The sequence below is a fragment of the Astyanax mexicanus genome, chromosome 15 (assembly GCF_023375975.1).
Source record: "Astyanax mexicanus isolate ESR-SI-001 chromosome 15, AstMex3_surface, whole genome shotgun sequence".
Classification (NCBI taxonomy): domain Eukaryota; kingdom Metazoa; phylum Chordata; class Actinopteri; order Characiformes; family Acestrorhamphidae; genus Astyanax; species Astyanax mexicanus.
The window spans coordinates 31,232,817-31,260,303 of NC_064422.1; the positions used below are offsets into that span (position 1 = coordinate 31,232,817).

General features: G+C 38.7%; 1 protein-coding gene across 2 annotated transcripts in view; it reads right to left on the minus strand.

Annotated features, from left to right (window-relative positions):
• atrnl1b (attractin-like 1b) overlaps window positions 1-27,487 on the minus strand; it is a 110,322-nt gene that overhangs the window by 55,215 nt on the left and 27,620 nt on the right. For both annotated transcript variants that reach the window (XM_007259180.4, XM_015608360.3), the window contains exons 17-24: window positions 27,279-27,461; window positions 23,111-23,329; window positions 22,820-22,957; window positions 20,242-20,335; window positions 13,253-13,305; window positions 8,618-8,712; window positions 7,737-7,815; window positions 6,532-6,689 (exon numbers count right to left, since the gene is read on the minus strand). In XM_007259180.4, the coding sequence (XP_007259242.3) occupies window positions 6,532-6,689; window positions 7,737-7,815; window positions 8,618-8,712; window positions 13,253-13,305; window positions 20,242-20,335; window positions 22,820-22,957; window positions 23,111-23,329; window positions 27,279-27,461 (1,019 nt within the window). The remainder of the gene's footprint in view (window positions 1-6,531; window positions 6,690-7,736; window positions 7,816-8,617; window positions 8,713-13,252; window positions 13,306-20,241; window positions 20,336-22,819; window positions 22,958-23,110; window positions 23,330-27,278; window positions 27,462-27,487) is intronic.

The following is a 27,487-nucleotide window of genomic DNA, read 5'->3' on the forward strand; positions in this document are numbered from 1 at the left end:
AAAGAGTGGCACTGCAAGATAAAAGCTCCCAATTCTGCTGGTTTTAATGGACTGGAATGTGTCAGTTCATGACTGGAAGGCAGCTTTAAAATGACTGATGGTCTGGATTAGATTTCCATTGACCGTGGGAGTAAAGAACAAAAGTCCAAACCTCACATGTTATCTCCAGGTTATGTCTGGCAGTAATTTCTATGTTTGTGCAATGCTATTCGATCCACCCGGTGCAAGCGGGCCAGTTAAAAGCAGCTTGGGTCTGAGATTGGCTCACTGGCTGAGATGATCCCTTCAGATGGCGTAGATGTTTCAGAGCACACAACACCAGCAGATCAACAATGAGCAGAGCAAGGCCATTAATTCAGCATCGGCACACTTAAAAGGCGTCTAGCAAGCTCTGTGTAAGAGTTCACTGTCACAGCATCCCGAGAGGCAGGCTACGGAATTGCCTGGGTAAATACCCAGCAAAAATAAATGGATTAATGTTCCAAATGTACGCGTCTGTAAGTCACCCTGAAGTAGTGGATGAATAATGCAACAATAGCGCTGTGGGCAGACCCTCTGAAGAGACCATTCATTTCATTAGGTGCTTGGCTCAGTCACAGGGGCCGAGCCAAGGCAGATCCAGTGGGAGCACTGAAGAAAGTTTTAACACTCCATTAGGGCTGAACCATCTCCACTGCAAACAAGACAAGACTTCTGCAAGAGGCATGAGCTTGAAAAGAACAGACCCCAGCTCACATCATTACGACACAGTCCCCAAGAATACCAGTCCAATAGACGTAAGGAATACAAGTGAGCCAGTTTCTGAGTGTGTGACAATTCTCCTGCTCTAGTAAAGGTCATTCAGAGGTGCCGCTGGTTGAAATGGCCAAGTGACTGCTGTCATACTAACAATGTCACACATGCTATCTAAAGCAGATACGAATGATTTAACTGGTCAATCCCACACCTGTGCTATACATTCAATCTGTTACATGGCTCAGCGAACACATTCATTAAGAACAGATTTCAACAGTATGTTTAACATTTTACACAGTTGCTACAAGAAGGGTCACATGTATGAACGTATTACATCAATTCTGGTCTCTGCTGATAATGAAATGTAAAAAAAAAAAAAATTATCCGACCACTAAAAACTTCAGACTGATATTTTTACAAAGTAACTAAGCCAAAAAATGCCATTTCTTATCAGTATCTAACATCTGTATTCCGCAGTTTGAGAACTCAAGAAACCGATTCAAACTCCAGACTGTTCCGTTTGATTGTGTAATTTGGCTTAAATAAAGAAGATTTGTACAATGGAACAATGGTACAAATACAAATACTGTCGTCACTCCTGCACTTTATGTTGTCTATTGCTTGTTGTTCTATGTTGCACCATGGTTCCGGAGGAATGTAATTTCATTACACTGTGTACCTGTACTCAAATGTAATGACAATAAAAGCTTCTTGACTCTTGACTCGACTCTCTTGATACAAGCAAATGAGCATGTCACAATAATTATGTTAATCTCAAACTTTTTTGCTGGCCATTACCAATATATTATCAAACACTCTCTTCCTGCAGTAAGTAATGATTTTAAGTAAGTTGCATTTTAATGCTGCAGAGTACTGTATGTAAAATTTAATTAAACTGTATAAAGCAATTAGTAATGTTTTAAACTGACTTCCTACAAGAAAATGTCCAATAATAAGCGTTAATATATCACATCAAGTCAAAATCACAGCAATGAGCATATTCTTATTTACAAAGGGACAAAGAGTGGGAGAGTAGATTTAATGTAACATGAAATGAAGAGATTATCAAATGTCTTTGTCTTCCACCTTATTTGTAGGGGCTGTGAGCAAACCTAAGGCTAAGGGCTCATTATAAAAGCCAGATGATCTGTTTATGTCAGTCAGATTCAATCACATCTTCAGTGCATAATCCTACTCACCAGTTCAACATTGTCCAAAGATATTTTATGTAAATCATTACACAAAACCAAAAATTGGACAATTAAGACTTTCACACATACCTATGCTCATCAAAAGGCTTTAAAGTTACAAAATACTAAAAAAGCAAATCTAGTGAGCACAAATAAAAACATGCCGCAATATTTTCTTTTGCAATACTCTACTGATGATCAAACACACAGCATGAGTTTTAATTATTAGTTTACATGTAAATATTGGTGTCAGACAGATTTTATAAATAGGATAGTTTTTAGTACTACGACAGTTTTCGTAAAATTTAATTTAAATAATCACAATATATTGCCTTGTATTATTATTGCAATACATTGTGATATTGAATTGTAACCCCTGTATTGCTATATGTACTGTGCAACCAAGTTCTTGCAAATACACAGCACTATTTTTTTCTGAAGCCATCAAACTGAAAAGACTAAATACACTCAAACCTAGCCTAGCAACTACAGGTGGTATACAGCGAGAGCATAATCGTCAGAGCACATGCTGACCTCATCTCGGCAGAATGAGCAGTGCTGAGCGGTAAGCGGTGGCTACAGTCTGCTCGCTGCAGTGCAGTAAATGCTTTGTCAGATTGGGTTTCCCGCACAACCCGAGCACTCTGCCTCTCCAGATTCCATTTGGCATATTTTCTGAGAGGTCAGGTTCTCGTACGTAAACGCCTGCGCTTGTATTCGCAATCTCAATTTCCCCCCCGTCAGCTAATAAATGCTGATCGGACATTCTGATCATAAACACACGCTTGGAACGAGCTCATAGTGTTACAGAGGCCATTTGATTTAACGATGCCCTTTTCCTGCATGGTAAATAAGCAACTCTGCTTTTGGAAAATCTAATAGAAAACTATTACTGGGTGAATGTAGCTCAGGAAAAATGAAGAGCTGAAAAGGGTCTGTAAATAAATTACCCTTATCTCATACTCATCTACGGGCATGGAAACATGAATATTGATCACTATTAGCTACTGGAGAGAGTCTGGAATACAGCCACATGCAGTAAATGACAGAAATGTTATAGAACACACCTCATTATCAGTAAAAATACAAAAACAAATGTTATGGAGACTTAAGAAGTGGTTACTCAAAAAGTGGCCTGCTTGTGTTTACTCTAATAGTTCACTGTTGGATTTTTTGGCATGTTTTAAAAAAATAATAAACAGATTAGTTATATAAGGTTATTCAAAATGGCAAAATGTTATTTAAAAATGAAAGAAAAAAAAAACATACATGCTCTTTGGGCCCTGACTTCATTGAGCAGTAGCTTGTAGCAGTCAGTATTTTACCTGTATGTAAATGTAACCTGCTAAAGGATCATGACCTCTAGGCCTGGCTACCTACTTGCCTTCACTTGGGCTGTAAAACATGTCAGCAAAGAAGAGTGTGAAGCGCATGCAAAATAGCTGTTCCACATAGTGTCTGATATTGCCGAGCTTTTAATTAGTGAAAGTGGACAAGTTCTCAAGCAACACCGTCTGGCATTTATGTAGTATCACCAGCTAGAACTATTATACCTTTGTTAATTACATTATTAAATATGTAATACATGACTGCTGAAGGTCCAATCACACCCTTTTACTGTTCGCTTTATAATTCACTTAATAACCTTATGATCTTTGCTCTCTTTTTAACTGTCACAATGACACAAGGCTTTGGAGGTTGTTTTTACTTTTTCAGGAATCAGGAAGGTCAGAGTGTTTTCATCAACAATGAGAGCTGAGAGGAGAACGTGACCTTGAGTGGCAGAGAAGCTTCATTGCTGTTCTGCTGTGTGAAGGGTGTGATTGGAGATAACCACACCTTCACTAGTTACTTACATATCTAATATATAGTAATGCACCAACTGCACTTTGTCTCTCCTGATGCCAAAATAAATAGCAACCTTGTTCAAGTGCTATTCTATCACTCCTCAACGTAAAACTACAATGAAACTGAATATACATATGCAGTAAATCAGTCAGAATACTAACTGAAGTGAATAACTTTGATTACACTGAGACATATTAAGCACCAAGCATTACATCACATTACATTACATTTCATTTGGCAGACGCTTTTGTCCAAAGCGACTTACAATAATGAAGTACAAAAGAAATAGGAATTAAGATAACCCATTTTTAGATAGGGCTTAAAGGAGGTCGAAGGGAAATAAAGGGATAGAGAAGTGAAGGAGGGGAGGAAGAAATAGGGTTAGAAGTAGTTAGTGTGTTAGAGGTGTTAAGAGAGTAAGTGCTCTTTGAAGAGCTCTGTCTTCAGGAGTCTCTTAAAGATAGTGAGAGATTCTCCTGATCTGGTAGTGGAAGGTAGTTTGTTCCACCATTGGGGAACTCCGTATGAGAACAGTCTGGATTGCTTTGTGTGAGTGTTTGGCAAAGCGAGGCAACGTTCATTGGAGGAGCGCAGCGGCCGGGAGGTAGCGTAAGCCTTCAGGAGTGAGTGCAGGTAGGAAGGAGCCTGTTCTGTCATCACCTTGTAGGCGATTGTAAGAGTTTTGAATTTGATGCGAGCATCAACTGGTAGCCAGTGGAGCTCTATGAGCAGCGGGGTGACATGTGCCCGTTTTGGTTGGTTGAAGACAAGACGTGCTGCTGCATTCTGGATCATTTGGAGTGGTTTTACTACACAGGCCGGGAGGCCAGTTAGCAGGGCATTGCAGTAGTCGAGGCGTGAGATGACGACCGCTTGCACCAGGAGTTGGGTGGCCTGTTGCGTCAGAAACGGTCTAATTTTCCTGATGTTATAAAGCGCGAAGCGGCAGGATCGAGCAACTGAGGCCACATGGTGCGTGAAGGAGATCTACCCCCCAGAGAAAGCAAGACCAATTGTGCTCCCTCAGGGCTCTGGTAGCCTATGGTTACATGAACAGGATTCGAACCGGCAATCTCCTGATGATAGTGGCAGCACTTAGCCAGCTGGACCATTGGAGCCCCCTAAAGCATATAATTTATCATTTAACTAGAGATGATCTCAAATGTTTTGAGTAAAGATAATTATATTATTTAATATTCTATAATAAATGTGACTAAAGCAAACAGATTCTGCTTAGGTATTGGTAGTTATCTTGAGTGCTAATCAACGGTCAATCATAAAATCAGGCATGACTTAGAACTCATTTTCTTTACCCAATACCAGCTCAGTCTAACCTGGAAATGATACACTGGGTTAGTGTCTGTGTGTCAAAACAAAGCTTGTCTGATGTTTCATCACTGCAGGGTGATGATGCTGGGGCTATAGTGACAGAAGGTGAGTTCAAAATGCCAGATTACTTCTGCATCCACATCCACACAGCCAAGTCTCAAGTGTGCTCCTGCAGAGCCCAACCCCTACAGGCCCCAGTGCCACCTAGCACTGATGTCAGCCTGCCCTGGGCACCACACTCAGCCCAACATGGGCAGGACACCGAGAGACATTGAGGGGAGAGTCAGAATGGATGAGACTTCAGTGCGGTCACTCCCCCCAGGGCTCAGCACTGGACAGAACACACAGTCTTCTGCTCAAGTCTTCGTGCTCGCATTACGCTACAGTGGTTTTTGTTATTTACGCCACAGTCAGAGATGGACTTCAGACTTGGGGCTGCATTCACTTAGAGGGACAGACATTGCACTGTGTGTTGACTTGCAAAGAAAAAAGCATCTGTTTTAGGTGACAGGGACAAATCAGATAATGAGCTACACGTCTCACTTACTGACAGGAAGATCCATTTTTTTATTCTGCTAAAACTGCCAGTAAAGTGCAAATCTGACAGCAAACACTGATACTGCCTTCAAACCCAATTTCCTATATGTGAATTTGCTTGCATATGCCTGCAGGCAATAAAGACAGTGCACATATTTCATAAGAAGAGTAATGTACATTGGTGTAAATCCAACTTTAATGTTTTCTAGCAATCCCATCCGTCTCTAAACATCACTCTGATGCCATTATGCAGCAGTCATCTAGGCATCTGGCAGTGTAATATACTCCCACATAAGAGCTGATTCAATTTTGTGGATCATAAGACTAAGGAATGAATATTTTGGAGAATTGTTGTAAAACCGTCCCAGTGCATATCTAAATAATTGATTTCCACATTACAAAGCCATGGATCTTTTTAAGAGTGTTTTCTTTTGTCTAAGTGCATTTTAAAGTGTAGTGATCAATGATTTCCACTTCCAGGAGAGAAGGATTGTTGAAGTCTATTGCCGCCTTTTCATTTTAAATCTGGTGTGTACAGACTCAACACAGCATTAATAGAAGACTTTCCTAGATACGCTGTTTTCATACAGTTGCAAAGGATTTTATGTCATTCCAGAATATTACACTCTCAGCGCATTCTGGTACCATTAGTTTCCAAGTGAACAGTAACGCAGGGTGAAATACACCATGTGTGGTGAAACATTCCTCCCTTGACTACCACTAAATATTAATGGCTTGCGCAACATTAATTGGTCAGTGGTCAAATGATTTTGGAAAGTTGTGTTGTTTAAGTTACAAAATATTTACATTTTCTTTTGAAAATAAGCCATAAAATGTATTTTCTAACTAAATCTGTACAATTGCCTAAAATAAGTATAGAATGTGCCCTTACCTGAATTTTGATTGGCCAGGAGAAGTTGCTGACATAGACGTAGAAGGTGATGTTGGGATTGCTGCGGAAGCTGAACTTTTCACAAGAGAAGCTGTCCCTGTGCTCTTTAATGTTGGTCTTGGACACAATGGGGACTTCCTCTCCGGAAATAGTACCAGCTGTTGGGAGAAAAGTTGATACAAATACAGGTGTTTAATATACAAGGATAGATGTAGAATAATACAATGCACTAATTCATAATCAATACATAAAAAAATTGAAAGGCAAATTTGTAAAATCCCTACTGCTTGATAATAACGGTCACTATCAATTTAAAACATTCATTTATTTCAGGTTTTTCATTTCATTACTTTAAGGTTTTCAACCTTGATTAGAAAATCAGGTCTGAGGCATGTCTTTCTTCAAATCTTGGATTTAACACTCGCCCTAAGCAATAGCCTAAAGACCTGAAAACAAAAGGAATGTAACACTAAATATCTGATTAACTACAGGGGCTGTGTTTATTCCTTTTCTACTAAAAAAATAAAACAAACTGTATATTACAGGACAGCCAAATATTATTAGCATATTTTGAATGTGCATATACAGTTTGGGTCATGTACAATCAAAATGGGATTTAAGTGTACTCTTTCAGATTTAATTACATTGGTTAGAGAGAGAGAGAGAGAGAGAGAGAGAGAGAGAGAGAGAGAGAGAGAGAGACAGAAATTCTTTCACTTCCTTTCTTCTTTTAATAATTTTTTTGAAACGTGTATTTTCACTATAAAACAAAGCCCTCAAAATGACAAGCCAAGTGCTGCTCTGTGGGAAGGTTTATCTTAATTGAAATCATTCAGTACTCCTGAAGACGTTTCAGTCACAGAATTCTGAGCTGTGGGCCAGACTATTGTAAGGAGCCCTTCTCAGGGGAGAGTGTCTTTAAACAAGGAGAAGAAGCTCCAAAATATTAATGGAGGAGCACTGAAAGGTCGAGGGGGAGAGGGTGAACCTGTTTAACAGGAGTGAAAATGTCAAAGTCACAACAAAAAAAAGTGTCTGGCTTTTTTTCTGGCTGGAGGCTGTGTTATCGTCTGGGTTTAGCTGTAAATTGCACAACACATCTACTCTAACACTCGCGATAAGGCAGAGCACAAACGGACATAACATTATTGCTAATACTACACTCATACAAAAGGAACTGCGTGAAAGTTTAAAAATTTAATTACCTGTTGATCCAACAGACCAAGTGATGTTGAGATTGAAGTTGTTTGAGGCGTTGATGGACATGTCCAAATTTTTGTTGGTCTTAAATTAAAGGGAAAAAAGACAAGAAGAAATAATATATATATAGGATGTAAACAGTGTTTTTATTAAGTTTCTTGTGCACTTTTAAAATGATTAATGGCTCTTTTTAAATGTCAGAGCTCTAGATTCTATCAAGAAGGTGTGGAGCTTTTTTGAGTCTGGATAACAGTGTAAAAAGCATTTTATTGGGGCGAAATATGCCCCGATACGGCCGTCGTACAAAGTACTGGGCAAAAAGTACAAAATTACTGTATCTCAGAAAGCTGTGGGAGGGTGGAGGTGTGCTATTTAACAAAGGTAAGTACTTTTATCATGTTTTACTACACCCAAAGTCCATTTTACACCATAGTTCTCCTTTACGTCATTAGGTGTTTTCTTGTCAGTGAGCCTGAACACTAGCCAGCATGCTCATGGCAAGGCAACATAAATTATCAAAACAAGTTTGAGTGAGGTCTGATCATGGGTGCCAGACATTTTAGACATTCAAATTCTGAAATTGTTCGCACATTTAACCGTCCAGAGTGTCATGTGTGCACTGGGACTATTTAAACAAGGTATTGCCACCCACAGTGTAAAGCACACAAAGTGGTAATGATCATGACTGGTAACACCTGGCTAGAACTGTTCATGTGATCAGGCAGAAGTCACATACACATTCAGTGCAGAAGATCCCACAGATCAGTGGAGAATTCTTTAGCTACCCTGGGACATGGCAAAAATCATGGTACATGGACTAGTAGCTAGAATGCATGTGGCAGTGTTCTGCAATGAATTAAATCAGTGTATTATAGCAACTACGTACCTGCTCAGGAGTGGCCATGAAGTTAATGGCAGTGTAATAATGGTCATCCTCTTGAAGCAGACTGAAGGTGAACTGGTAGTCAATTAGCAGGTTGTCTGTTCAAAAAGGTTCAAAACATGCTATTATTAAAAAGGTCTCACATCACAAAGTAGAAAGAAAGAAATCCAGTCACATCAATTACTGTACAGCTACTGTAAGAATATTCAGATGTTAGCTAATGCTAGCAACAGCAAAGTAGCTCTATTCAAGAAGAGGGTCACATCTGCAACCAACTGATAAAAATAAGGCATTTTGAAATAGATGTGCGAGTGTATTTTTTACACACTTCCCATGAATAATACCTTGTCATAAGTGCTACGTGAGTCATCATTCACCTTAACTGGGCTAACATTTTTCCTTCTCTTCTGAATGCATGCGTCACTGATGTAAAAAGCATGACTTCCGATTGAACTCTACAAATGTTTGGAGGTCTGACTTTACTTTAAAAAGAGAATCATGAAGATATAAATACAAGCACTCAAACAGCTAAAAAAAAAACCTTTTATAATCCAGCAACAACACTGCCTGTATTGTCGCTGTCTACCACAGTGTCCTAAACAGGCAGTGGGCAGAGCTCCATCAGAATACAGAGCACATCCTCTTTACGACAGCCTCTATCTGGACTGCTGCTGTGACTGGGCTAGTAATGAGTAATTACCTGTCCAATAAAGTGAAGGACACATAGGAACCCCATTAACAGGCTATTATGACTGGAATATTCAAGGCCACTGCTGTTTTAGCACAAAAACTATCCTCACACAACACTCCATAAAAATACATGAAGAATAGTTTCAATTTAATATATGAGAACCTATAACTATAATAACAACAAAATTACAGGAAGTTAAAACAGGGCTTTAAGGATACTAAACATAATAATAATTATATTTCTAATAATTATGAGCTGCAATGTGTCAATCAAATTTTTAGGAGCAAATGATTCACTAGACTCACTAGACTAAGGTGAGAGGAACATTTAAAACTGTTAATATTTTTAGAGGGGATTGTGGGAGACATCAAACTGAGACTGATTTGACAAAGCGACAGATATGATTTTTGTATATTTAAAATAAATGATTAAGGATTTTTTTTATATTCTATTGATGTCAAAGGATTGGATGTTTGTTGTAGAAAGTTTAACCCTGTACATATTTTCAAATAGGAGTTTTGCCTTTAAGCAGCATTCAATGAGCATCTGTATTTCTTGCTCCTGATCTCCTCCTACTGTTGGGAAGTATAATTTGTGCTTTGTAATACTCTTCAAGAACGATAGGTTTACATGCATTTCTAGACAAGCCGAGAGAGACGCAAAACCATAACTGAAAGTTTGTGGACTGAAGTGAAAGATTAATACTACAAGATTGCGCATGAATATGACTATACACGGGTTATGTAGCATTGCACAGTTCTGGCTGGTGGTCTTTTACAGTTTTACCAAAATTCCATAATGCAGTAGTAACTTTCCAGTCCAGAGTGGCAATAAAGAAGGTAGCAATATGATTGTAAAGCTTCTATTTTTTTTGTAAAAAAAACAAAAAAAAACAAATCAAATATCTACCAGTGAGATACAAACATATCTTTTCCAGCTAATAAATCAGTCAAACACAATTAAACGAATTTCAGACTAGACTAGAGTCTCAGCAAAGAGTCCAGTGCTGGCACAGTCTGGCTGCAGATGTGACTGTACTTGAGTAAAGGCATTTCTGTGCGTCCTTTACAGACCTCACTGGGGTCACTAGAGCTGTTCTAACCCTGGCTGAACTGTACAATCTATAGCTTAGGCTGTATAAAATATCCCTTCAGCGCCAGACTAAGTTACACCACATCCTTCTAACATCAACAGAGTGGGGGATATATTAAGTAAACAAACTAATTAGTAATTTTGTCTTATTCTGAGGAAGCTTTGGACATTGTGTCAGGCCAGAATGCTGGGACAGCTAAAGATTAAGCATATCTTTTGATCATAGCTATAATTTAAGCAACAAGGAGTTAAGAGGGGAGAGAGATGGACAAAAAAAAGCAAGCCAGCAAGAGCGAGCGAGAGAAGTGCCTTGGAGCGCTACTGCCTCTGCCAAACCTTCTACCCGCGTGTCTTTAATTAGCTCAATCACTCTCTTCACTCACTTCCACAGGCCTAGTTCACAACTCGCTCTCCAGCCCACTCTCTCCAGCAGTACAACATAATCTGAGGGAAGTGCAGTAGAAGCAGACATGGGCGCACCAGCTCTCCTCTAATCAGAGTAATTGAACCAGTCGCTCAGAGCCTACGCACTCCATCTAAAAGATATACTAGGAGTGGAGTGGCAGGAGAGTGATTGATAAATTGATGGGTTTGTTTAATGCGGATTGATGATAGCTTGGGGATAATGCTGGCAGCTTTTGCAGACTGAGTGAAATCTGATGTCCTAAATGCTCCTGACTGCATTAAGGCTGGATAGGCTCCATGATGACGGCCGATAGTGAATGTAAAAGGCATACACACAGGCACACAATTCTCACTTATGACAAACCGCAACACTGCCACCTAGTGCTACACCTCTGTGCCCTTCACACACACTGTTTGCATAAGTGTCTGTGTATGCACTTACTCTACCGTTCCATCACACATCCCACGTGTCGTACACTGAGTAACCCTCAGCACCTCTACCTACCACTTCCTTCTCTCCAGCTCGACTGAGACCAACTGATCAGATCATGCTGTCAAACTGAAAGCCGGGCTGCATTTCTTTAAGGAACAATCTGAACTTATACTCTCTAATGTGCATCTATAAACAGCAATTTTTATAAAAACTTGCATTGAGTTCAGATTAAACCTATAACCAAAGCCAATGGCCAAATGTATTCCAAATATATTTCAGTAAAACACTCAAAGTCTACAGTATAATGTTGTAAATCTGTACAATTTGTTTTTTGGGAGACATAAAATAACTAGTTCTCCAGAGAAAATAAACAGTGATAAAGTTACAGAGTCAAAAGTTTGGACACACGTTCTCATTTAACGTTTTTTTTTATTTCTTTATTTAAATAGAGAAAACGTTTCCTGGAGACTCTACATCATGAAGGATAAAAGCTAAATGTGGCTCCTTAGAAGAATCTAAAGTACAAACCATATACCTGATTGGCTTAACACTTTTTATTTACAAAATAATTCCACATGTTCCTGTAGAGCTTTAATGTCTTCAATATTAAATTCACAAAAGAAAAATCATAAAGAAAGAAAACACAAATTGAATGAAAAGAGCCGTGTCTAAACTGTTGACTGGCACTGCATAAACACAGGAATGTGGTTGAAATATCCTGTCTGTCTGCACACAGACACTAAAAATTAAATTGTCAATTCTAACTGGAATTGCTCTACTACAGTGCAGCTTTGGTCTTAGGAAGTTGTTCTCGACAAGAACAGCTTTGATAAATAATTCTCTTATGTATGTCTTATCGTAATGTCAGTTTGAAATAGATGTACAACCACACTACAGACAGTATGAACAGAAGGTATTTCATTTTATTTGTTAAAATACATTAAATAATGCATTTCAGGCCTGCCACATACTCCCAAAAAAGTTTGGGGGGGGGGGAGCAATTTAGGGCTAGAAATGAAGTAAGAAAAGTCATCCATATTCCAAATATGTTTGGGACAAAATGGATGCTCCATTTGTTTATAAGCCATTAGTCCAAGTGTTAGGGTATGTCATGGTATGGGGTCAAGTCAGAGCATTAATGCATAAAAGTTCTTTATACTCTTAGAGCAACATGTGCTGCTTTTGATGACATGTTTTACAGGAGTTTCTATGTATTTCTTAATAAGACAATACAAAACCACATGCTGCACATATTACAAAGGCAGCACTGCAGAACAAGTGAGTACAGATACAGGTCAGACCCGTCTTTAATCCTGACCTGTCTACAATAGAGAATGTGTGGAGAATATGAAAATAAAAACATGAATTGTGTTGCAGGCCTGAAATACATTACATTACATTACATTTGGCAGACGCTTTTGTCCAAAGCGACTTACAATAGTCAAGTACAATATATATACATATATAAATACATGAGTGGATGCATATTAACAAATAACTAGAGAAAGCCTTAAATATCATGGGCCCATACTGTCCAACATGAAAAAGTCAAGATAAATGTAAAAATGTGTGTGTGTGTTTTTTTTTTTTGTATTTTCCATACTGTCCCAACTTTTTCTGATTTGTGGTAAATATACAGAATACCACTAGAACTTCACTTCACTGATATATACTGCTGCACCAGTCAAGAAAGCTTGACTTTACATAAGCAGCTTTGGTAAACCATTCTTGCATGTCTATTGCATACTAAAATGCCAGACATTTCATTCTAAACAGTGAAATATTTTCTATTGTTTTCTACAAATAGAGGCAATCTTCTAAAAAAACCCTGTACATGCTACTACTCTGTATTAAATAGATCCAGCAGATTAGTCTAAAAAACGGTCCATTATCTGAATTTTTTTTTTTTAAATACTTAAAGTGTACACTTTAAGTGTAATCCATCTTAAGATGGATTAAATATTTTCCAGTTATGCACACAGATTACTTTTTTTAAGGTAAAGTACAGCATACTCACAGTAACAGGTTCCTCTCAGAGGGTTGCCAAGGTAACGATTTTCTGAATCACATCTGCAAAAAAAAATTAAATGGAACATTTAAACACAATGACATTCAGTGAGAGTGAAGCATTAGGTCTGCAGAGCCTCGCCTCGCCTCACCTTAAAAGCACCTAATGTGTTAGTGTCTGATCTGTTCTGACAGTTTTACCCATAACTATTCAATAACAGACAAAATAATACAGCAGGAAGGAACAATTTCTGAACTGAAGAACAGCAGCTTTCTCACAACTGCTTTAGATCATCCAGGTTTCAATAATTTACAACTAAATTATATCAGAAAAAAACATTAAACAGTGCACTGCACTGGCTTTGTAGGTTGAGATTTTGTCTATAAAAACAAACATCTCCAACAGGGTTCCTTAAAACAACCAATATTTAAAATGTATTAAATATATATTCATTAACGTATACAATTAAATAATGTATTAAAATATTAAAGTGAACGTAAACTTTAATATAGTGAGTAAAATGACAGGCTGTGTTCACATTACAGGAGTCTGATTTGGCTTTCCCAACAGTTCCCATTCAAAACTGTAAATGACCTGTATCTGTCTGTAATGTAAATGAATCTGAAATAGCATGCATGCACACACACAGATACATTTACACACATCGTTCCTCAACCTACACTGACTGCTGTCATGGGTTTTCCTCTCCTCCGCTGTTGTTTTGCTATGCTGGCAGTGAGTGCTGGCTAATAATGAAAGTACTAAGTAAATATGTACAGACAAAAAGATAAAAAATAAAAAAATAAAGGTAAAAATACAATTATAGCCCGACTTAAATCTGAGGTTTTCCTGTTCTATGGATCAAATAACTGACTAGAGTTTTCTGTAGCTATTTTCTAAAACAAACACATAATAGAAATTAGTAAACTAGCTAAAGAAATCTATGAGCTGCTGCTACATTAAATATTGCTATATTTACAGTGGGCATGAATAGCTGATACATTCATGACTATTAAGTTAACCTATACAAATGCATCATCATCTCGAGGGCTGTTAAATCGTGCCGGGCACAACGGGAATGAGATAAGTTGAGTAGGGTTTTATAATTAGTTCTGACTGCAGTATGAGTGTCTGTAATGAGGACATAATTAAGAGCTGTGTGATGCCTGAATGCATTAAATTTCATATGCTGCATTAAAAGCAACTGTAGCTTTAAAATGTAAACATTTATTAAATGTGTGAGCTAGTTAGAGCTACTTTTACAAATTAATTTTTAAAAGGAGAATTACAAGGAATTAAAATGTATTTGTTTTTGGCCATCTTTAGTCAAAATGTTACATTCTGAAGACTTTTTTTTTTCAACTAAAGCAGTAAATACCTGTAGCTAATTAAACATAGAATGCAATATTTTCAGTAATTCCTGATGCAACTCACTATTTACTATAACATCAGGCTTCTCTGGGTGTTCTGTAGCATACCTAAAACATCTAGCTTTGTAAAAAGTTAAGAATCCCACAGTTAAGAATTCATTTTATTTATGTTTACAAGCAGCATTTGTGTTTGTGCAAGCAACACTAAACGTTTTAAACGTGCACCACCCTTTTTTCTTTCACTACCTTTTCAGAATACAAGCAACTCTCTTCAAGAGTTTTCTTAATGTCATCTTGACCTCCACAGTTCCCCTGAACAGCAACATTGTAACACTCTACACTCAAGAAATCTCAAGGCCTACTTCTTCTTCATAGACATCAAATACCTTCATTTTCAGATTTTAGACAGACCAATCTAATGTGTGCTTTTTTATGCATTCTGTACACAAGAGGAAATAATGCATAGAGCTTAGAATTTTACTTAGCTGACAGTTCATTGATGACATTGATGACAATTAAATTGATTAAATGTCTCAGGCCTGATTACATAATGAAAGTTATTACATAATTTGGTGATTTATGTTTGGCTAGATACAAATTCTGTGTCAATAACAATGTGTGTAATTTAGCAAAGGGTGCCAATACTGTTGAATATAACACCGTTTTCTAATTGTCTTATATGCAATAACTACTGGATGTGCGGTGATAATAAAAGTTACATTTGATAGAGAGGATAGTTTTCTGTTTAACTATGCAGCTAAAAATTTGATATCTAATTTGACTTATAGTACAGACTTATTATAAATAATATTAAAAAAAAAACACGTCTTAAGTCTCACCTGCTACATTCAAATAACCAACACGTCAACATTCCTCTGACTATAAGCAGATTCAAAGTTCATATTTCAACCAATGACCACTCTACCCATCTGTGCAAAGCTGATGTGCATAAAAGTATATATGTGCATGTATATGCTGCCAGATACAGGTCAACTACATTTGTGAACGGTCACATCCCATCCGAGCAAAAAATAGAATTATTTAATAAAAATATAGTCATATATGTAGACAGTAAATTCAATTCAAGTTGAAATGAAACAAAGAAAATGTCTATTGTGTTTCCTTCTGTAATAGTGGAGAATCCTCAACAAATACTAGGACTGGTGTATAAGTGCCTGGAGTATGTGTGGCCTGCTGTTCCAGTGTTTGGCATATTAAAACCCGCCTTACGTATTACAGGTCTATTGTGATGTTTCTTTATTTTCCTGCCTTCATTAAAGTGAGTCAGGAGACACACTAGATTCCTCCACCTCATCCTCAAATCGGCTAAACAATTAAACACCACATCGCCTACTGAGCACTCTCACACTAAGCAGATTACACATCCTTCTGCTCTACTGAGCAAAGAACCGGAAGCCTGATTAGAGTCTGCAGTCTCTGATGAGCAGAGTCACCACCTTGCTCTTTCTTTCTTGAAGGAGGAGGAGAAGAGGGGGAAATCAAAGTATCTTCTGCCAGTAGGGAGCCTATCTCACTTGGCTTTATTTGGCTGTAAATCCCATCTCAACTGCAGCCCGAATTAGCCTTTAAATGTTATGGCCGACCTTAATGGTAAATGCAGTCATATTAAGGTTTCTGAGTAATGTGAGTCTGAGGACTCATTAGAATTTATCTTGCATTGTGCTCTCATTTCAGATGCTATAATGTTTGCAGTGTGTTGATAGCAGGGAACATCAGAGACACGAACAAAAAGATCAAAAAAAGGATAATTGCACTTAAAAGTAAGGAATAAAGCGATGTGGAAATTAATCAATGAGGACTACCAGCACAATTCCAACACGATATTACAATTTGCAGCTTGTAATGCAATAATAAAAACAATGCAATATCTTGGCCAGCAATGCGAAGCTCACTACTGATCTTTTTAACCAAGAGATACAATATCACAAAGTAAACAGAGAAATCCAACTAATACATAAAAATGTTACTGCCTGGCATTTTTCCACAAATCTAATCACCTGAAATGTGATCAGACATTCATCAGTGTTCTGACCACCACAGAAAGTAGACCACCCAGGATAAATGCCAGATGTGAACTGGGTTTTAAACTAAAAGTAAAACACAACTGAACTAATGTATTTCTTTGTGTGTTTTTGTGTATCTTTGTGAGGAAAAATATGAGTTCATAAATAAAGTAACTGAAATATTGGATCCTTACTTTAAGTCTAGTAGCATCCCATACATGTAGAGTCTGCATTTATAAAAAAAAAATCAGATGAAAAAGCACACAAAGTTTCTCTGCAGCTTGCAATTGCCCGCTCATGTACACAAAAACACCACCTGTAGTCAGGAAAGTGTCATTTGACTCTAATAACTGTCAGAGTAGGCTGTTCTTGGCCATGTTTTGGAACTAAAAAAATGCACCACACTCTTTAAAGCCAGGCAGAATACTGGCTTACAAAACTATAAATGATCAAGAACAGCAAAAGCTCCTTGTGGAGCATCTTCTAACTGAGTAAACAATCAAGTCCAGGCCAGCCAAGTCCAAGAGGTGCTTTTTATCAACAAATGGACAGTTTTGAAAGAGTTTTGAAAATGCTAAGATGCCAGCAAATGACAAAGAAAGAATTAATCTAACTTTATTTAATTTATTTAAATCGTGATGGCTCAGAGCACAGGTCATCAGAGTATACGGATTCCCCCAAACTAGCAGTCCATGGGCAGACCCTTTTTCCCACACACAGAACATAGAATTTAATTTTACTAACATTTGTACTGACTGTGTGAATATTCTACTGGCCACTGTGTCTCATCAAACTTTCTATTAAAGCCTGAATAAATCTGAATCATATCAGCAGATACACATACAGCCAAAAAGTGTAATATCGTAAAACATATCTAAAGCAGTGTTCCTTCCAGGATTTTGAGCTTTTTAGCAGTGGCAGCAGGCCCACACAGATGTGATCTTCTGTGGCTTACTGTGATCTCCATGTGGCTGTAATTTAAAGCATTACTGTCAAAATGCTGCGTAGTATGTTGTGTTTCACTGAGGAACCGAGCAATGTGTGAATTCATGTAACACCTGTGTTGAGGCAGGGTTTACGATCTGTACTGTAAAAACTGACTAATTTAACTAACTTAATGTTAGCTGGATTAGGCCACATTTCTATCTTCTCTTCTCAATCCGTGCCCCCCCCCCCCCACAACCCATCATATTAAATTAAACATCTTCTGCAGAGTTTTCTAATAACAATTTCGTGATTCTATATAATTTTGAAGTAGCTGTGGAAGAAATTCTGCAGCAGATGTTGGCTGCTCCAAAATGTATGTAGCAGAAACACCACAACATGACATAAACAGACTGTTCTGATACTACTGCATTAAACCACTCTCAAAGAATTAATGCACTCACAGCGGTACCACTTGTTCCACCTCTGTGGCTGAGAGGGTGGACGAATGCTATTACCTAAACACTTCTGCACCATCACTGCCTCAGTGAAAAGGGTCTAACAAATGTTTTGTTTTTATCAAACCTATGCTGCAGCATCATTAACCAGGTCACATGGAAATATCAAGTGCCCAATTTCAATGTTATATAAGCACAATAAACACCTAAATGGAGAAAAACACTGCTCCTTCTTTATAGGGTATAGTAAATATCTCCAATAAAAATCTACAGTCTGGTAAACACCCCCAAATTTTCATTTCTCTTTCTTTTCCCTCTCAAAGCAATGTGATAAATATGGGAGGACAAGGTGGAGTGTACTTTGTCGACGGTACAGAGGGCAGGGGACAAACAGCACTGCTGGCGTTTTCAAGCCTGAACACATCATTCCCCTTGCCTTTCATTTAGATGACATTTCCGAAATGAAGATACACATTCACACACACATATAGTGACCTGCAGCAGAGTAATGAAACATAATGCACTCTACTTCATGTAACTTAATTTAATCTCTAGTGAGTGCACACCCACACAGCCAGCATTCGCCAACTCCCTCTCTCTTTCTCTTTCTGTGCTGCTATAACAATAATCCCCAATTAGGTCACACAACTGGCAGCTAACACACACACACACACACGACATGCTCTGTAAGTCTCCATTAGACTCTTTTTTTTTTTTTTCTTTCAATTGAATCTATTTCTTGTCATTCAGCAACTCTGTTGAACATTTCTGCACTAGCCGCTACCTCAAGTGCAGAACAATCAGGTCCTTTTCACTGCCGGCTTGGGTAACTGCTGCTAATGGGAACCTGAGAATTACATTTGCGCCCCACCACACAATGTCAGCACACACAAAGGAGCCGGAGACAGCGGTCACTGCACCACATCAAGTTTTAATCAAGTGTTTTGAACTGCATCTTATTTGTATGTGGTTGAATCAGCCCCTGCGATTCATTACAGGCCTCGTTACGGGGGGCGTGAAACGGCATCTGGCTGCTCTGAGTGATCGGTGGGAGAGAGGGAAAAGAGCGGGGGGGGGAAAAAAAGAGCCGTAAACTAGCATCGCTCTCTTCTCTGTTACTTTCACACTCATTTTTCCTCCTGATGAACACAAGTGCATAAATACACCAGCAGCACATCGCCCGAGGGCAAAGCTGCCACAAACACATTCGCAGCACAAAGACTAATGTACACACAACTAATAAATAAATAACTGCATTAATAAATCACATCATATCAAAATGAGGTTTTCATTCAACAGGCCCACAGACAATATTTTTCACACACACATGCACACAACCATAAATATAAATACACAGCAGGTAGCATGCTGTACAGAATAACACCACAGTGCCGAGAAGGCATGTTTGTACTTGGGGAACCTGCTTTCTAAAGAAACGTAGCATATCTGTTCCATATACACCCCTACACACCCACACACCCAGCTGCTCGCTCCATTAGCAATATTAAAAGTGTTGTGCCGTGTTTCTGTCCTGGGGGTCAATTCTTTAAACACACATTGTACAGTGTCAGCATTATAGACTCTACCCATCAAGGGTCAGCTTTAGCTAAACAAGCGGGGGGAGAATCTAAATCATCCACCAGTTATTGAGATGGGAACAGGTAGTGTGTATATATACTGGTGCTTAAAGCATCAGTCCCTAAGATTTTTTATTAGAAATTGAAAACAGTACTATTCCTGAGAAGTAAGAAGTCAAAATATTCAAATTAACAGTATCAGTGTCCTGGCAAGAGCATGTAATGTCTAATATATTTATTCTAAAATTGTGGACTGGTAAGTTTATTGACAACATTTCACAAATGAACAATTTCACACTGCATTTATTTACTTTAACCTGCATTAAAATAAGTCTTCCACAGGCTCTGTGCACTTAAACATTCTATAAGAGATGTTTCTAAATCCCCAAATCTTTTAGAGAATTTTGGTGACAAGCTGCACGTTTTTGGTATCTGTTCAGATGTGGTTCCAAGTGAGTCAAGTAGGAACTAAAAGATGAGGTGTAAAGCAGGTAAAAAGCAAAGAGAATAGAGTCATTAACACTAAACTTCAGAGGACAACTGTGCTTGTGTGTGCGTTAGTGTTTGTGTGTTTGAGAGAGAGAGAGAAAGAGAGAGAGAGAGAGAGAGAGAGAGAGAGAGAGAGAGAGAGTAAGAGTGACTTACAGGTTACACTGGTCTCCTTTAATCCCCTTGGTGGTGCAGAAACACTTCCCCGTCAGCACTTGGCACACGTTGGCATGCCCGTTGCACTTACAGGCTAGAGAAAGATGAGACATTGAGACACTGTTTAGTTAAATGTGAACATCCAGCAACTTAGAGGCAATTAAACTAATTAAACCTGAGGATGGCTGGCTTTTCAGCAAGTAAGAGCTTGATCTTAACTGAAGAATTTGAGTAGACAAGCTACGTCAGCAGTCAAGACTCTGAGATACAGCTGTAAAGAGATCTAACGACAAGAGGCATAATTATGCATTACAGCCAATAAGCTTAATTACTGCCATAGAAATCGACTTAACACAACAACGCCACCCGTCAATCTCCCAGCGTACACTACAGGACTTGCTGCTCAGTTCTTGCTCCTGGCGTTACTGTTGACATTCACATGTTCATAAAAAATGCGTATATGTCCATCATAAAAGTATGATTTATGAGCCACAGGCATCACAAGCAACAAGCATAAGGGAAATATAGAACCATCAGGAGAAGCAGAGATGCTTTTGCAAACTTGGTTGCATTTGCTTCCAAGATGTGTCCAAACCACAAAAACATTTAAATGTATTTCAAATCTTATGCAGTTTAAAGCAGCTCTGGAAGAAATCTGATTTGCTACATGTTTTAGAGGTTAGGAACATGACTTTGTTTTATATTAGCTATACTGCACGCCAGAGAGAACACCAGCATGACTGAGAGTCCGTCTTAGAGCCTGGATTTTTGTGGCTAAAGAGGAGAGTAAGAGATGAGTGAAGAAAGCTGCTCTGTCCCCAGGCAACACAACTGCCCGGATGGAAATGAAAATAACAAACATGGACACATTAACAATTCTCCACTCACAAACCCCTGACCTTCACCTTAAAGGCCAGGGGATGCTGGAGATGAAAACACATCCCTGTGGCTCTTGTTCAATCGCTCTCTGTCTCTCTCTCTCTCTTTCTCACTCAACCCCTGAGCATGAATGTTAACGTAGAGCTATTATGTAAAATATAACAGACCCAGCAAGCATGCAAGAAAACTAAAGCCACTGCAACTAAATTTGAATTAAGAAAATGTAGTGTGAAGCATATGCTAATCAGATCAAATGCCTATTCATACACAGTCTGATTTTTATGAGAAAGATAAAAATGTCATGTTTTGAAAATGAACTAAAATGTTTATATTATCTTTCACACCAGATCCAAAACTGATGGACTGTAATTCTGTGTATATGTTTGCATATGTATACGTTGTGACCAGTGGTGGCATATGACTCTCTGAGAAAAAAAAAAAACTCACTACAAAACAGGGCTGCAACTAATGACTATTTTTGTAGTCGACTAATCTGCCGATAATTTGTTTAATTAGTCGCAATTTTTTTTTTTGCATGCACGCCATCTCTACTTCTTATTGGTAAGGACAGCTAAACATTTCGCAGTACATTTTGATAGATTGATGTACCTATATTAAACTAAAAATTACAAAGTATATTATAGGAAATATTCCCACAGGCCGGATATTATTTTCAGGAGATTCTAGGACATTTTTTCTTAATTTCTTACTTTTTTCCAAGCAGAAACCTCCCTGAAATTATTGCTTGTCTTTAAGAAAATAAAGTTTTTTTTTTTTTTTTAATGAAGTCTGTAGTTACTATAATTTTAATGAAGAGGACAGAGTACTGTGTCTCCCCAACACTTATCCTGCTAACATTAGTGCATCTAATGTTAGTGATGTTAATGAAGGAGTGAAACCTGCTCTCTGCAGTAATTTAACTCTCCGCAAGTAATATAGAACAGTGTTTAAAGTGCACAGAACTAGTAAAGACAGACTGTAGAGTATTTTTGTGGAGTTAAATGCGTTTGTTTGTGTTTAATGGGCACAGCGCTGATATTACACTTCATGCGCATCTCGACCTCTCTCCTTCTCTCGCGTGGGCTGCAAGTCCCTCCCACACTGAAACCTCATTGGCCAACTAAGCATTAGGAAAGGCCAATCAGGATGCTCACTCTCTCACTAGGTGTGTGTCTACTTCTCTCAACACTTTTTTTTTCTCCCTCGTGCGTGCTCTCTCTTTCTTTCTCCATCTATAGCTCCATCACACTTTAACATGTCGACAATGAAATTTTGCGTCAACTATTTTTTATACTCGACTTTTTGGATTATGCTGACTAATCGTTGCAGCCCTACTACAAAATTAACAAAACTAAATGTCTTATGTTGTATGCATTAAAGCACTACTTCATCTAGGACTAAGGCAAGAATTCTATACTATGTACATTTTACCACATGCTCCTCACAAGCTGCAGTACACCACCTACAGGTAACAGTACACAGTTTCTACCCACATGGAAAGTGTGTTTATATGAAAGTATTCTACTACAAAAGGCCTCTCTAATCACTCACAGCTGTACTGGCTTCTAAATGCTGTGTGTGTGTGTGTGATAAGCAGGTATGATTATATCAGTATGTGCAATATTAATATGCCTCTGCTGCAAACACTACTCAGAGTGCTACAATGCCCTCTGTTGGTTAAAGGTGTTACATCACTGACCTTGGCACTTTCCTCCATTGGTGGGGTCTCCATGATAACCAGCCATGCAGGTCTCGCAGTGTGGGCCGGTGGTGAGGTTCCGACACTGCTCGCACACACTGCCGTTCACACATGTGCTGTGCCCATTACACTGACACGCTGTAGCAGAGGAGGGAAAATTAGTTGTGTACACACCAGACACTTAGTCTTAATAAGAGGTTTTGCTAATCTTCATAGTCAACTATGTGAGTGACTTGCAAAGGATAATCAGATGCAATAGATTAACATGAAACTGTGTGCAGACACACTTACCAGGGCACTGAATAAAAGCCCATTCAAAGCCTCTCTCTTTTGGACAGAGCCCAGTATCCAGCACCATGTCCTGGCTGTGTTTAGGGGGGTTCTTCATGGGTCCTCGATAGGAGCCCTCCACACACTGCCCTCTGCCAGTGTTACTGGGGTCTCCACACCAGCCACAGTCCGGCTGCTCCAGACAATGACCACATGTTCGGAAACCAGAACAGTTCTGAGCTGTGACAGAAAACAAAATTGTAAAAGTAAGAAAAACTAATTTTGGACAACATGAGGCAGGGTTCATACTTGTTCTAACCAATACATTTTCATGACTTTTCCAGGCCTTCCAGGCGAATTTTCATGACCATACAAGTATTTAAAACATCAGTGCAGACATGGACAATAAAACAAACAAACAAAAAAACACTAAAACTATAATTAAAATTGTTCATAGTAGGCATAAAATGAATCAGATAAAATGTTGGCACCCAATCTTTAATAATAAAAGGAGTGTCAGATCCTAAGAGCTCTATTGTGTATCCTTAAATTACCTAATTAACTCTGAGCTGAGGCATTTGTTATTTCAAAATAGATTGTCTCTATCGACAAAGTAAAACACAAAGATTTGTAGACCAAATTCCATGAATTTTCAGGTTTTTCATGACCGTACGCACCATAAAATGAGAAGTAAATGTCAAGTGCAAGATTAGAATTAAGAAATAATATTGCGGCAATGTGTGGGTTCAAGCACAAAGTAGCACAATGAGGTCTTATGATGTTAGAGCCAAATAGATTCAAAAAGAGGGAGTTCATTTTTTTCCAAAGGTATTATGTGATGACTATTGATCACTGGCTGTCAACCAAGATGTTCACAGGGATCAAAACATGACCTTCTGACATAATATTTAACTTTTAATCAATCAGTTAGTCAAGCCAGGTAACTAAATACAATAATAAAACCTGTTTATCTGTACACATCATACCACTGTAACAGTAAAAGGTCATTCAGAGTGCTGCAACACCCCCTTGAGGCCAATCTGGACCTTTCTGTTTAGAAAATAATTTCTGCCAGTCACAAAGGAACACACCCTGACAGGCACAGACAGTCACACGCTGTCACACACTGTTTCTCATCAAGCAAAAAAGCGTCTGTACATGCAGAGCACAACCAAAACAGCACCACCCTCTCCAACTGATTCCTCATCTAAAATCATGATCACACACAAGTCCAGCAGACTACAGCTGATTCATATGGCAACAGACAGGAAGTGAGCAAGCAAGAACGAGCAAGAAAGACAGAGAGAGGTGACATCAAACAAGGACAAAAGGCACAACCACTTGTCCGAACAACCTTCAGCACTATGAGGACGCTGTTGTGCTTTTGTCCTTTTGTTTTTTTATTTCACCTCTCTCAGTGTTTTTTTCCTTTCCTTAATGCCCAGAATAAAAAGACCAGTACTAGCTTATAGTAAATAGAATTACATTAGATACAAGATACAATGGCGTTCAAATGTTTGGTCACCCCTGATCAAAATATCTGTTTCTGTGGACAGTTTAGCAAGTAAAATATGACCTAATGTGCTCTCTCCTCTTTCACCTCATCACTCCTAAGGTTATGTTGATCAGCACAAGACGTCTGTCAGCTGATGTATCAGAACCGAGTCGCTGCGCTTTTCTCCGAGCAGGCCGGCTACTCAGCAAGGCTACATCAGCAGCAGTTCGGTCGTGGCTGATTTCACATGTATCAGAGGAGGCATGTGCTAGTCTTCACCTTCCTGGTGTTGGGGCATCACTAGTGATACTAGGAGTACAGCTAGAAAGTGTATGTGGGATTATCAGCATAGCAAAATCGGGTAAAAAGTGTGATGAAAATGGAAAATGAAAAAAAAAGAGAAAGGGAAAATCTAGCAAAGCATACATAATTTTGTTTTTGCTATATTGTTGTTTCTTGCCAGAAGGTGGACCTTTGTAAATGCAAGGTGGTAGTCCTAAATAAACTCGAATGAGAACTCAAATCATTTAGGGTTGCATAATGCTCTTTAAACTAGTTTTCTTGATTTTCCTTAACATTTAAGAACATTTTGACTTTACCTTGAGGTCTTCGGCGATCCATACATCATCTACTCACTTAACTATTTACAGTAACAAAATTTTACCAGGGGTGCCTAACCTTTGCATGGTACTGTTTGTACTGCATTAAATGTCACAGGAATTGTCATTATTTCTTTGTTAATAACTACATAAAACTGATACCAAATGTAGGGTATTGAAATGAGAAAGACCACGCTGAGACCACTTCATGGCCTTACTATATGTAAAAATGCTGAGAGTACGTGCTTTAATCATACAGTGCATTTTTCACAATCGCACTCTGCTGAGCTGTCCATCCAGCCCAGCTCATCCAGGCATGCCCCAACAAAGACAAAGTGCCTTCCAGGCTGCAGCAGGAAGGTGACACACAGGAACAAATATTAAAAGGGGCAGTGACAGAGCCCTGAGTTGAAAGGAGCAGTGGAAATGGTAAATAACCATCACTCTGAAGAGACAGAGATACATTTTGGTGACAAAAATGTTTCCTCTCAGTCAGACAGATTTACAGACTCGCACCACCCACTTCTGGCTGAGAGATTTTAATTCATTTTCCATCAGAGTGAGCATAATAGCAGTTCTATCAGTGAAAGGAAGAACTGTCATGCACACACACAAGCCCAGTGTCATTGTGTCTGCCGCAAAATCGTCTCTCTGTCAGCGAGTATAAGAAACAAGACATTGGGAGCTCAACTCGAGCAACCCCTGACAACAGAGGACCTCCAATGTCTCATAACATCTGAATGTTTACTCAAATTACTTTTCAGTTGCGTGTGAACAGCAGACAAACGTTTAGCCAGACTTACTGTGTTGACTGAGGACACCTTCAGTAATTTAGTGTTATTTGCATAGAAAATAATAACGAGGCCCCATGGTATCATACCTGAGCAACACATTCAAGGTCCTTCATTCTAAGAGAGATCCCAGGAGTAAATGCTTTAAAAATGGAATGCATTTAAAAATGGAATGCTTTTCTCATGGATTTTTTTTAAATGCAGGTGATCCAGAGCACACCACGACAGCACATTCTTCAAAGGCCAGAAGGGAAATTTAAACGTTTAAGCAGATAAATTAAAACACTAATTGAACATTATGGGTAGATCTGAAAGCAGCCGGCTTCACTAATGAGAAGCAGCAGAGGAGTTTTCGTCTGAGATAGAGAGCTCTTCAGAAGAATTCCTGGTGACACTGACAGATTACAGACATTGTAAGTATGAGGACTATTCGTATAATGACACATTCAGCTCAAGACTTCATTGAAGTCGCACTACCAGGTTAACAATTAATATATCTTGTACAATTATCATTTTTCTTATTTACATGATCATTTGCAAAATTCTAATGCTGGATTTTGGGTTGAGGATTAACAAAGAGTTTCTTCCTGTCATTGATAAACTATCCTGAAAGTCCTTCTGAATGTCAGTTACATGAGCCTTTCTATCATGTTTTAAAATACATTTACCAGTATTTATTTTATTCATTCATTTAATGAGAAATGTTTTATATTCTACTCCCATTAAAACTAAACATTGACATATTTTAACAGGAGTACACTAACTCTTGCGTGCAACTGTAGGTGTCATGACAGCAGAAACCATTCCAAGAAACCAGCCAGTTATTGCCACCACAGTTGCAGCCATGACTCCAAATCACACTTCCCAGGTGCGGACGCAGATCAGTGGGAGTTCCAGAGAGAGCTCCAGAGTGGCATCTGTCATTGTCTAGCCTGTACTGCTGATCATGATGTCTCTCCTGTGCAAAGCTCCTGATGCACTGCTCATTTTAGCACAGCACTGAGGCCATCACTCTTCCCTCTCTAATACTTTTACAGCCAGTCTCACTTCAGGCACCATCAAACACTCAAAACACCCTGTACAGGCAGCAGACAGCCGCAGATTGCCATCTCATCCGCTTCAACAGGAACTCACATCCTGACTTTTAGAAGTTCTTAAATTCTCTCTTCGACTTCCCCTGTACTGAATTCATACTACTGCCCTACAATACTTACTGACATTAAAATAATGGCCTGGTCATCTTCAATTACCCTATTTACAGAACAGGATAGAATAGGATACATAGGATCAAAACACACACTCACACACACAGTCTCCAGTCTGCCATTCCAGACACTGGCCGTATGGGAAGGAGATGACGTAGGCGTTGGAGTCCACACAGCGCTTTGTGCTTCCACACCACATACACTCTGTGGCCTGGCTTGTGCAGTTCTCGCAGGTGACGTGCAGAGAGCAGGGCATCTTGCATGGACGAGCATTACGACTCTCTGCAGGAACAAAACAGAAAATAAAA